Source organism: Ambystoma mexicanum, chromosome 8 (genome assembly GCF_040938575.1).
Source record: "Ambystoma mexicanum isolate Mex_15411 chromosome 8, UKY_AmexF1_1, whole genome shotgun sequence".
Classification (NCBI taxonomy): Eukaryota; Metazoa; Chordata; class Amphibia; order Caudata; family Ambystomatidae; genus Ambystoma; species Ambystoma mexicanum.
The window spans coordinates 1106883424-1106896797 of record NC_090929.1 but is presented as its reverse complement, the minus strand read 5'-3'; the positions used below and the strand labels follow the sequence as shown (position 1 = coordinate 1106896797).

General features: G+C 46.4%; 1 protein-coding gene across 2 annotated transcripts in view; it reads left to right on the top strand.

The window, feature by feature from the left end:
* Positions 1-13374, top strand: part of LOC138472786 (protein-arginine deiminase type-3-like) — a 543016-nt gene that overhangs the window by 364611 nt on the left and 165031 nt on the right. For both annotated transcript variants that reach the window (XM_069611133.1, XM_069611132.1), the window contains exon 6: positions 8907-9032. In XM_069611133.1, coding sequence (XP_069467234.1) covers positions 8907-9032 — 126 coding nt within the window. The remainder of the gene's footprint in view (positions 1-8906; positions 9033-13374) is intronic.

The window sequence follows — 13374 nt, the reverse complement described above, 5'->3', positions numbered from 1 at the left end:
ATGATCATTATTCGAATTTTCAGGCAATGAGACCATTTCATTTGTTTTTCTGTGTTCGCCTACTATTGCATTAATTTCATGCTGTATGTTCTTTTTTAATCACTTCCTGACCCTATGCTGGTTTGGGGTTTTCTCTTTTCCCATATTCACACACCAGAATGGTTTGGTTAAATTCTAAATTAAACCAAACGCTTCTTGGGTGTGGCTTTTTATTCACTTTGTCATCATTATTTGACTATTGTCTTGGTTTTAAATCGCTATGCAATTCAGTTTGTTCATTTAATGGTGGATCATTGTTGCTTGCACTTTCATTGTGGGAAGCCTGGCTGGGTAGTCATTTGTTGCTACCCTGTGCAATGTCACCCTTATGACATTCTGCACTCTCACTCAGCTGCAGTTTCTTCCTGCATACAGTTTTCCTATCTGCTCAACCAACATCTTGTACTTGTGCCTCTAAGCATTGGAATCTTTCCAGATCCCTAAACTCATCCCTCTGTGTTCTAGACCCGTGCAGGTAGAATTCAAATTGATCAGGCCTTTTTTAGCCCCTTTCAGGACACTGATTTTTGTTGGTGTTGCCACTGAATTCCTGGGACAGAGGAGGTGGAGAGCATGGAGTGGTCGTCCTTTGTCCATAGTCTACCTGTGGGGAGGAATGCACATAAGGGTGAGAACTATAGGTTATATTTTGTCTTGCATTTGGTTGATACTGCTCTCTTTGCTGATTTCCAGATTTCCATTTTCAATAAACCTATCTATGAATATTGGCCCTGTATGATTGACAAATACCATTGTAGCAGGGTTACACCTACCCTGGGCCCTCAATGCCTGGTAGGGCCCATTATACATTTGATTTGGGGTATTTGTAGGCCCTATCATATCATAACGAAACCCCATCTTTGGTGAATGCCCAAGATACCTTGGACTAATGTAAGTGTCTCTCTGGCTGTTTTGTGATGTCCTTCTTTATTTGAGCAGTCTCCAAAGGCATTTTCCCAGATTTTATTTCTAACACTGCAGGGTCAGATTCTTTAAGTTTGTGCTATTTTTACTCCTTATTTCAACCCTCATATGATATTCTCTCATAGACTTTGGTCACCTTCTTGAGAATTCATTGCAAATTTCGGTCTCGAGTGAATTCACAGGCTATCTGGCAGACCACTCTTTTTTTCAGGCCGTAAAAAAACATGGCCTTGAATTCTACTGAGTCTGTGTCACAGCTGGTGTCAAAATGTGAAAAAGCTCTTTTCAGGTTTTGCAAGAACTGCCGTGGAGATTCATATAATTATGCTGTCATGGAATACCCTGCTTTTTTGTCTTGGATGGAGCGATATGGAGAGAATTGTTTCCTAACCTCGCTCTCAAATTCATCCCATGATAAATTCTCTTGTTCATTCTAACTTCGTGTGAAGCTAGCAGAATTTATTTGCATCATGAGATGAACACATTTGCCAAACTGGGCCTAATGGATGCCCAGAATCTGAAATAATTAAATAACAGACTGCAAATGTTCTTCAATAGAAACATCTTAACCTTTCTTAAAAGGTTTAATCAGACTTTTAATATTGTTCATGATTTTTAATGGGCTATAATATGCCTCATTTTGACCCCACTCTAGCCCTGCTCAGAGTATGCTGGCCCGTTCTCGAGCATTGGAGAATAGTCAGCTCTCTGCGTGAACATCAGCTGGCAAATTTCCCAGGCTGTGACTGAATCCAGCCTCAGTGAGAGTAATGTCCTGCGCCCACAGGGATTTGAGAACAGCTCTGTGCTTCTGACACCAGAATGTTATCATTTTATCTCTTTAAGCTGCGCATGTAATTCTTGCACTTCACCATAAAATGCAGAATTCTCTTTTCTCAGTTTAACTATTAACTCATTCATATCTGTGACTTGTAATCATGGATTGCTTCCAACTTTCTATCATCTTCAGACATTAACCTAAATACCTCATCCTCCAAAGACTGTATGCCCTTAGAGTATTGACAACTATGTTTGCATAATGCCTGAACCTCTGAAAAAGCAATAGTCTTTAAATTATCAATTTCCCTTCCACATTCCACCATCTGTCTCTCATTCTGTGCCAACTGCACATTTCAATTGTCATATCTGGTCTGTAATTGTACACTAAATTCACCCTCTTTTGAATACTCTTCTAATTGTAACATGTTCTCGCACAGTTTCCAAGTCACTTCACAAACCTGCAATTCTCTCACTATCCTGCATTCTCAATTCAATGAGCCTATGTAAAACAAACCATGCTTTCGCACTAAAGTGAATAACACAATCGGTTTGAGTATTCGGGTCTTTAGAATGAAAAAGTCTCAAACATGTCTGCAAAACAGTCCCTCCTGCAAACAATTGCTCAGGACACTCTTCACCTATCTCTGACACTATTCGCTCTCGCCAATTTATAATAGTTTCAGATGTCCAGGTTGTGAACGCATAAAACTTGGTTTCTGCGTATGTGCAGATATCCGCTATTTCCATTTGTCATATCTGCAATGTATCACTGTTACTTTCTCACAATGCCACTAGAGTAATTCAAAAGAATAAGAACGATTCAAAGTGCACCCAGCACAACACAGTATGACCATGCTAGAAAGGTGTCATGGCCAGCAAATACACCTAGCCAAAATATGCCCGCATTCCCTATCAAAATATTTAGGGAAATATCCCTAGAACACTCTCGCTATGTGCAAGAATATGTGCTTCCCAGATTTTCGTTTGTTAAAGTATGGGCAGCTAGCTCACAATTATATATATTTTTATATGGGCTACTTGGCTTGGGGAAATACCAGATTTGGTGTAATGCCAGGCACACCAAGGTTTCACATTGGTAATACAGGTCACCAAATAAAATGGATCCCACAATAATAAAACACACACACACATTCTATTATTCTGCCCGAGGCACTTTATAATGTTTCCGCTGACTAGAGCAAAAACATGCAGAGAAATATCACAATGCTTGTTCATTGGATACGTGTAAACATAGAAAGAAAAGCATAGCAGAAAATACAGCTATCACAATCTTGTCAGTGCATTTATATTTTCAGTTACTTTGCCATCATCTTGCTTGGCATTCCCACCCCAAACAATGGTTTTCCCTTTCGCCTTCAGGAAAATGAGTTACTCCCTAGAGAACTTGGCAGAACATATGCATACTTTTATATGTAACCTTGGAAGTTTGAATGATAAACTTTAGCAGTGCCGCAAAACACTCCCTTTCCAGCAAGTTATTATTTGCGTACGGGCAAACAGTTTCCTAAGAGCAAATGTGTTTGTGTCACCTTTCTTTTGTTTGTACTAGTTTGGCACTCTGTTGATCAGGCTGTGGGGTGCCCTAATTAATGTATTCTCTTTTTATCACTCAAACTCACCAATTTCAGCCAAGTGACTAGCGATTCGGCCTGCTCCGAGGGACCCGCTTTCGTCTCCCGGAGTCTCTTTTTCTCTCTACTCCCAAAGTCATCTACTTGCAGGAAAAGAGCAAGGTCTACTGCCCCATCTCCCTCCTCTCTATGCAGCTATTCTCTCTTTCGCTGTACATCCGAGACAGCACTCCTGTGATGTCTTTTACTTCCAGTTTTTTCTCTATCCCCTTCTCTCTCTTCGCTCCATCTATGATCTGCCCTGACACTCCTCTTCCTCTGGCTTATAAGCCCTCTTTGCTTCACCCCATCCCCCTTTTCCTACATCTTTGTATGGATCATTTACTGTTTTTCCACCCATTCTTGCACAATACTTTGGTGCCATGAATAATGTTTCTAGTCAAACAGTGCCCATCTTTAGCCAACAACCAGTAACTTTCCAGTTCTTATGGTCGTCTTCTTCAATGACCTTCATCGAGCAATTTTCTCCAGCCAGGATGAAATGTGCTACATACCATCCTGGCATCCTCTATGCTTTCCTGTTTAAACAAAGGAGCTGTTTTTGCAAAATACATTTTGCTGTTTCATTGCGCTCTGAACCTCAAGTCCACAAAGCACACTGCAATTTAGCTTTCAAATTTTGTATTTATTTTCTACGCCAACATTTTGGTGTGTCCTCATGCACCCCCATCCTGCAGTGTAGAACTATGACCTAAGCAAACCCACTCTCATCTCAATAATTAGTAATATTAGTCTATTAAGATTAGTCATTCGTAGTGTTAATGGTTGTTAGCACCCTACACTACACTGCTATGCCAAACCCAAATCACCCCTCTCTAGATTGCCCCCAAAGCCTCAAATCAGTGCCAAGTCTCCCAGCTAATACGTGCTGCAACACTACCATCATTTCTAAAATGGTACACACAACCTACAGAAGTCAGTGGTGCAGCTAACGTTAGTGCATGATTGAAATGTGTACACTAATTATCCCTATATCACCCACCTGATAGGACACATACCAGTCTGGTGCATATAAAGATTGGTGAAGTCTCTCCAAATATTAGTTGTACCTGTGCCACACCATACCCAGGTCAAGGGAGGGTTGGTGCAGCTTCATCCAGATCTGAGGAACCTGAACAATGAGTCCTTGGTTCCTCCAATCCCCTGAAGGGTGGAATTGCCTATTTGGGAGACCAATAGCCACGTGACAACAAAGTAACCACTCATCCAAGAGAAGAACGAAGTGGAGGGGACACTTGAAACACTTCGGACTGTGAGTAGCTCCAATTTCACTGCCAAGAGGCAAAGTCCAGGGAATGAGAGGTGCAGAGTAATGGGCAATGGCCCCTAAGCATGATGGATGTGCTCCTATTTGATTGCTTTGATTATCTCTAGTTCTGGCATCCGGTTCAAGCTATACCCTTGGCATACCTTCATTGTAAAATGAACCCCTTTGAAGAATACTTTTGGAGCATTGAGTTCCCTATTGATCTCATGGGTGTGACCCTGAGCTGAGGATAGAGGCTATCTCTCACAAAGAAGCTGCGCCACAATCGCAGTGTTGAACCAATTTATTGCTAATGGAATTCCACTCCCGTGGAAAAGCCCATATGATGATACGTGTTCCGGCACATCCCGTGCCTTTTTCAAATCTGGGCCTTGGTTATTGTCAAAAACATACAATACTAGAATTCAAAGAAAAATCTGATGGCATCTAGCTCATCCTTTGGCAAACTGGCCTGCCGCCTACTTCAAAGGCAATACCGCCTGGCCATCTGCTCCAAGATGGCGACTCATGTCCAAGCCAGTATCTCTGGAGACACCAACAACACAGCTGAACTCTTTAAAATCTGCAAGGAACTTACCAATCCTACTGCAGTCTCCTCTTCCCCTCCCCCTCCCAGGCCCTCTGCCCTGCACTTCTCCTCCCATTTCTCCTCCAAAAATGTGGACATCCTGTCCTCTCCGTCTTAAGCTCCCCCTTCCCACCCCTTCACCCCCTCCCTCACCTCCCTTGGCCCCCTCCCCCTGCCATACTCTGCTCTTTCTCCCCCATTGCGCCAGATGAGATCTCTAGCGGTGTCCGCTCTATGAAAGTCTCCTCCAAACAGGTGATCCCCCTGCTCCTCCAGAACCATCAAGGACAGCATTGCCTCTTGTTAGGTTTTGATCTGCCCCTGTCCATGGTATGTGTGCTTGTGTCATAACTGGAGTGTTGATCTAGAATGTTTGAACTGGAACTAACATGAATGTTCTACTGTGCTGTGGGTGTTCCTAGAGAAACAGTTGGGACCTGGCACTGAATGGAAGAGGGGGCTGGTGGATGTCTCTCCCTGCCTATGTACTTTACCTTATTACCCTCATGTACTTACCTGTAGACTTAACCCAGTAAAGACTTATGAAACCCATGAACGGCTTCACTCGCATACTTTGACTCCAAGGCTTGAACTTAACACCTCTCTCACTCCAGCCTTGGCTGACCTCTGCAGCCACTCATTTGCCAATGGTTCCTTCCGTGAGCCCTTCAAGCAACCTATCCAAAGCTAACTATCGCCCTATCTCCATCACCCTTTCTTGAGCAAACTCAAGGAACAACTTGTCATCCCCCAACTGACCCTCCACACCGAAATGACTGGCTGCTGCCATGATCACCAGTCTGGTTTTAGGGCTGCCAGAGGAATGGAAACTGCTCTCCTGAACACCCATGAAGACCTACTCTCCAGCCTGGATTCCAACTCCCCCTCTGTTCTGATCCTCCTCAAGCTCTCTTCTGTCTTTGACGCTCTCAACCACTCAATCCTCATAAACAGTCTCTGTGATACCCTCGGCATCATGCACAGGGCACTGGTATGGCTTACTTATGTCCTTTCTAACAGACATCCCCTCCTCCCCCAAGTGCAAATGGGTCCCTTTCTCTCCTCCACCACACTCTACCTGTGGCGTCCCCCAGGGCTCCATTCTATCGCCATGACTCTTCAACATCTACTTGGACCCTCTGGCCTACCTGATCACCACTTAATTTCCAGTGTTATGCAGATGACAGGGAGCTCTCTTAAAGCTGCCATCTTCTACTCCTCCTCCCTCATACCTGACTGCTTGACTGCTATTCAGGCATGGTGCTCTGCCAATGATCTCTGCCTTAGTGCCAGTAAGACAGAGATCCTACTCATTGGGATGCCTTCTCCCCACCCCCCCCTCTCTCTCCTTGGGACCCATCCCCTCACCCACCTCTGAGGCAAACAACTTTGGATCATCTTTCACTCCTCTCTCTCTTTCTCTCCACCAATCTCGAACCTTGCCAACTTTCAGCTCCACCTTCTCAGGGCCATTCTACCTTTCCTCACCTTCCCCCAGAAGCTCAAGGTCTCCAGAGCACTCTAGGCTTGACTACTGGAACAGCCTCTTCCTCAATCTGCCTCTTTCCTCCTTTCACCCCCTCCAACTAATCCAGAACAGGACAGCAAGACTTATCCTTGCCCTCAAGCCCAGGGACCACATCTCTCCTGCCCTAAAATCTCTGCACTGGCTCCCGGTGACCGCAAAGATCAAATTCAAGACCCTCTGCATCATCCACAAGGCCGTCTGCGGCCTGCGACCACTTTACATCCAAATTTCCCATCCTAAAAACCTCCCGATCAGAGTGCTTCGGTCCTCTGGCTCCAACTCTCTGCAAGTCGAAAGTTTCTCCCAGCAGAGAGTGGGAGGTAGATCCCTTTCTGCAGCTGGCTCATCCCTCTGGAATGGCCTTCCTTCCCCCCTCCGACTTTAGCTGGATCTTCTAAAGTTCCGGAAACCTCTCAAGACTTTCCTTTTCTCCTCTTTCTTCCCTCTCCTGTGCTAACTCTAACTTTGCCGCTACAACTGGGGTCTGGTCCCTTCAGAGTTGCACAGAGGCCAGACCACATCCCACCAATTCCCCCTGCATCCTTTGCCAGCACTTACTCTTGGGCTCCCTATCCCGGACTAACCCAACTTGGTCCAACCTACCCACCACACTCATCCTCACGTTCCCGCTTTTTCCCCTGGCACTTGCCTTCTTCGCCCCCCCAGCACTTCCCTGCCCCCTTCCCTGGGGGTGCCCCACTCCTGCACTTCTCCCTCTACCCCCTCACTCCCAGCACTTACCACCTTCTGAAGCATTTGCACTGTAGGGTTGCCAAAAGGCCAATATAACAGTCTTTTGTTTTGTTATTATTTCCTTGTTCCCTGACCCCCCACTTGTCTTGTGGCGCCTGGTAACACTTGTGTATAGGCGCCATACAAATGTCCAATAAATAAAAACAATAAATAAATGGGAGACATAAAGGACATGTGCATTTGGCACATACGTATTGATTGGAGCTTTCTGTGCATTTTTGCCTTACCTGGTAGGCTCACTTGCAATGTGCAGCTCACCTTTTTGTTATGTCAAAGGTTCTTACACTGTGCACTTTTGCCACCTGTGTGGTCTCTTGGCGCTCTGGCAGATCTGTAATACAAGGAGTGCAGGGGTATTTTAGGATTGAACGGGGAAAAAGAGCACGAGAGCTGTGAAGTGCTGTTGGGAGCTTCAGTTCAGACACACCGGTCTTTGAGCGTAGGAGTGTTTTTCGGTTGGTGGCCACTACGTTGTGTTGGGCGAGATTGTGTGGTTTGTTTTGTTGTTGTGGTGTTGTGAAGTAGATCTTTTGTGAATAAAATGACCTGCATATTTTATAAACACAGGCCTCCCTGTGTGGAACATCAGTTGAGCTTCAGAGATATACCAATGCTTTTTACATCAGCCCCACGTTTTCAGAAATGTCCTGCTGGGAGCGTGGCTAGTGGCTTCTGAATCATCGGCTGAATCTGTGAACTCACAGGCTGGGACGTAGCAGCCCAGGGCGGGGCAGGTACTGTAAGGTGGGGGGGGGGGAAGAAGGCTGGTGGAGCTAGAGCCGAGGGAAGAAATGGCTTTCAGAAGAAAGATTGATCAAAGGGAATCCCTCCTTCGGCTTGAAGGTCAGAGTGGGTTGGTTCTGGGCTCTCATCAGCTGGATGTTCTGTCTGGTCCTGCCACCCAAATATGCCAACATGTTGCTGTAGCCTGATACACTGCAAATGGTTGCTGGCCAGGGTGGTTTTGAAAAGCATCTGGGCAAAAATAGAAGGAATGATTCCTGTTGCATGGAGCGCTGCAACATTTCCCTGAGCAGCGGTCTGTCCCTAATTGCATAGCCATCATTTCTATTCACGCTCACCCTCTGGGTGCTGCATGATATTTCTCTGATACGGATAAAAGCTTTAGGGAAATTCCAATTTATTGTCTGCGATCGAAGATATTCCGAAATGGTTTCTGACAAACAAGCAACTTGTTCCAGAAGTTGTATCTAGTGGATGTATGAAAATCCAAACGGAAACAAAATGTGTGTAATGGCGTTTCTCCCACATTCAACCATGGGTTGTCCGTGAAAATGTGGGTGAAAGAACAGTCTGTTACGAGTTTGTGGTGTTTGTGTGTAACCCATCTTTGCAGGAGGACTTTGACCATCACCCTTTGTTCTTCCTTCTTAGACTTGGCGGATATGTCTGTGATGTATGTGACTACCAAGGGTCCCCGAGCAGCCTTCGAAACCCACGACGTGGTCCTCCACATCACACCGGCTGAAGCAGATAAAGTCTATGTTTACCATGCTATCGGTAAGTAGACATTCTCCCCATACTTGACATAATGAGGAGCACATGGACCAACTCTCCATTTCTGGCAGGTCCAGAAAATGAAGACTTTCCTGACAAATGATGTAAGTCGGGAATCAAAATGACAGCCTCACAGTCCGCGCAACCTGGAAGAGCAGGGACGTCAAAGGGGTGAACATCAACTAGAAGCTTTTATGGAACCTACACATGTCTGACATAACTAGATTAAGTAGAGCTTCCATAAGGCTGGTCTACAAATAAACCTAAAAGGTGTGGTGGGGGCTTGGAGGCAGAGCCACCATGTGAGGTGGAATCACGATTACAGAATGATGTGCTGGCTAGAAGGACCATGAGTTAAAGCAGGCATATAATGTTCATATAGCGTTTGCATAGGATGTGTGTAACAGTATCACCTATGAGGGATGTTATTCGTTAACAAATAATGTGCATGTATCCAGGTAGCTCAGAAAGGTTCAATAGAGGGTTATTTGGCGCAAGCATCTCATGAGCATGGACGGGCAGGCAGTATATTGTAACAGATGGTTCCTGATTCACTCTTTTTTCTGAAATGCAAAGATTCTGATTGGGCCTCTGATTGAGCCTCCATAAGGACACCCGTTGTAGCTCAGTCCTTCCCTGAGATGTGCAGGCTACCTTGTTGGACCTTTCTCTGCGCCAAATGTCTTTTTTTCAGCATTGCTTCCTATTTGACGAACTTCTTCTGAGGAGATCCTTCCTAAATATACACATTATGATGTCCAACTTTCCTTAAGATATGGACGGTGATGATGAATTTGTTGTTGGGTTTGTAAAAATGACCTCAAGAACTGTGCCTTCTGCTGCATGTATAGGTGAGTGATTGGGAAGCCAATCACTGTTCGAATTGCCTTCATTTCTGGGGATTGTGAGTTCCAGTGATTGGGAGGCAGGACAGGGAAGCAGCGAAACTTGAAGTCATCACAGAGTGGTTGGGGGACTGTGACGTTGAGGGGGATTTGGGAGCGTAGAGTGCAAAGGAGTGAGGAAGACCAGATGAATTCTGGTTGTTGGGGGCGGCGAGCCGATTAACCGATTTAAACACAAGATTTGATCCAGGTCCCTTACAGGGGTGCAACAGTTGGCTCTGCATTATGTCTGGATGGTCGCTGATTGATCAATGACCAGGCACACACATCAACTAAAGATAGTGATTTTGATAAGGGGTTATTATTCATTTGATTGAAATAGGTTGTACACTCTTCTTAGACTCAGAGAGCCCAAAATAAATGTCCAAGGTTCGTTGCAGAGATCTCCCCTATTTGTCCTCTCGTGTTTTGGGGAGCCTGCACCCCACGTCTCTCCAGGGCAGTCTAGCATGACAAAAAGGGCCCCAGGATCAACAGACCTGCACCCTGCTTCTGCTCTTCTTGCAGTTTTTTTGGCTGGTCAGCCAGGCCCACGTCTGGGGGAGTGGTAGGCTGGGTAGAGAAGAGGGGAGGCATCTAGCCAATCTATTCTGGTTCGGTCTCCCCAGCCCTTTTTCACAACTTTCGGCAGCTCCTTCAACCCACTGGGAGCCTCCCAACGTCTTCTCTTTCACTTTGGCCCTCTGGAGTCCTCCTTTCTTTTGTCACCCCTTTGGAGCCTGACGCCTTCTCCTCTACCCCCACTTTTGTTACTGCTCCTTCTGACCTCACTTTCCATTTTCCACCTTCCACCACCAATTTCAATTTCACCACAGAATATGGTGCCCTGCTCACCTCCAGGAGATTTGACACCCTGCTCACCCAGGGATTTTGCCTGTACAAATTCCCCAACAGCACACCTCTCCTGTGTCATACTCCTTCGGACTTTGTCTACCATCTTCCCCCATCTCTGGATAATTCAAGCCTTCCTCCCACTCCTGAGAATAAATCTCTTCTTCTTCAGTTGTTTCCCCCCTCTCCTGATGTTGCTACTTCCTCCTTCATTTATACAATACCTTCCATTATAAAATCTGAATGCCACCCTCCAACCTCCTCCAATAGACCCTCTTCCACAATGTTATATTCCTCCATATCCTATGACCTTTCCTTACTACCACATCCTCCACCTGATTCCCCCATCCTGCTCCTATGTTTCCCCTGCTCCACTTCTCCACTACCTGTGCTCTTCTCCACCCTCCAGCCACCTCCATGCTCCTGCTCTAAACTGCTTCCTCCTACACAGAAAACTCCATCCTTCATCCTCTACAGCAGCCCTGAGCTGAACGTTGTATTTTGCTTTTTTATACTGTGCTGGATCTTCCCCTAGGCTTGCTTTCGGGCTGATGTTTTTCACCTGTGGCCTGTGTGGAAGGCTAGTGCATGATTAGTTGAGGCCAGTGTCTTCCTGGGAATCTCGTAGGGGGTGAGATTCATGGAACAGAGGCTATGAGGTGGGGCAGCCATTTTGGATCTCACTTGCTGCCCTGGCTCTCCCTGCCTGTTTGTCTGCAGTCATCTCCCATTGTGAATCTAACATGTAAATAAGTAACTCCCTCTCTTTATTTCTGGTGGTTTATCCCTCCTCTAAAGTTCCCCTAAGCAGATTGGTGTCATGGCCGTGTTTAACAGACAATTCAGGCAAGTTGCAGTTCCATTGGAGCAGGAAAGAGGCTTCCATTTTTTTTTGTCTGTCAGTAAGAAGGGGATAGGGCACTTTCTAATGGATAGGTGTTGTGGGGTCTGCTGTGCTGCCTTCTGTGACATTTAAGAACAACCTTTGTTGGTTGGCCCAGTCACCCTCTCAGCTCTCCTGTTCCTGTGGTCGTGATTGAGATAGCCTGGTCCGAGTTTTCTTTTAACCCACTAAGAATATTATGGAGGATATAGTGCTCCTGCTACTGTTCAGTGGAAAACAACTAGGCCGGTCTATGTTTAGTAAAGATTCCCTGGTGGTCTATCAACCCTCGTGTACTTGGCTCGACATTTCCAATAGGAGAGCTCACCCTCATAAATCCCCATTCACCCTTTCTAGATCTGGTCCAGGTTTTGCCTTTGACCTAGTGGGGGATTCTGGGAGTGGTAGTGTTCTTGTCCCATCTTTCCACAAGTGGCCTAACCAATTAGGAGACTGCTTTGCTCATGTGGAGTGGTTACGTCCAAATGAGGCATGTGACAGTACCCTACTAAAGATAACGTTTGACCCAGAAGGTTTTAGAGTCCCCCTGCTAGGCACCCCTGATCCCAATAGGCATCCTCATCACACTTAATGATGATAAAAGTGAGGTCCCTCTGCTATGCAACCTGTCAACCTGTCACAGATGACACAGAAATCAAGGATGATTCTAGGGTACCCCTCACCTCTCCCCCTCTCCCTCTCCCCCTCTCCTTCTCCCTTTCCCCTCTCTTTCCCCTCTCCTTAGCTCACCTTTCACCACTGTCTTTCTCCTCTCTCTCTCCTCTACCTCCTCGCTCGCTTTCCCCTCTTCTCTCTTCCCCTCCCCCCTCCTCATCTCTACCCTCTTCCCCTGTCCCCCTCTCTCCCTCTCCTCTCTTGCTCCACCCTCTCTCCTCTTTCCCCTCTCTCCTCTCTACACCCTCTCTTCACATTCCTCTCTCCCCACTCCCTCTCCTCTCCCTCCCTACCTCTCTCCACTCTCTCCTCTATTCCATTCTCTCCCCTCCCCTTTCTCCCCTTACCCCTCCGCTTCCCCTGTCTCCTCTCTCTATTTCTCCTCTATCCCCTCTCTCCACCCCTCACCCTTTCTCCCATCTCTCCTCGCTCTCTCTCCCCCTCCCCTGTCTCTCCTCTCTTCCTCTGATTCCTCTCTCTCTCGCTCTGATTCCCCTCTCTCTTGCTCCCCACTCTTTCCCTTTCCTATCTCTCGCTCCACTCTCACTCTTCTCTATTCTCTCGCCTCTCTCCCCCCCCCCACCTCTGGTTAATTCTGCAGATTGTTGACCCATACTGTTGATAAGCTGCCTTATACTAAAGTTGCTCTCCCTGGAAACAGGCTCACCATCTCTCTTAGATATTGCCTGACTTTCCCTACTCTCGCCACAGGTTACAGTTCTAATGGGGAACTTTTGGATTTACCTGGTTCCACTTGTGGCCACCTTTACCGCTCTCTTCTACTCTACCTGCTCCTGCCCAGTCTCCCAGTCTCCTCCCTCCAACTTGTGTCCCTCTGATAATTCACTCCTCTTTTCTGTTGCTGCGCTTGGATGCGGTTTCCTTACTTCTCCTACTTCACTCCTCCTCACTGCTGCGGCTCCTCCCTCTCTAGTACTGCTCCTCCCAGTCTTCCACCTCCTAGTTTTCCTTCTCTCACTACTTTCCCTCACAACACTACTCCTCATTCTCCCACTCCCTCCTTCTACTCCTCATCCTCCCACTACTGCTC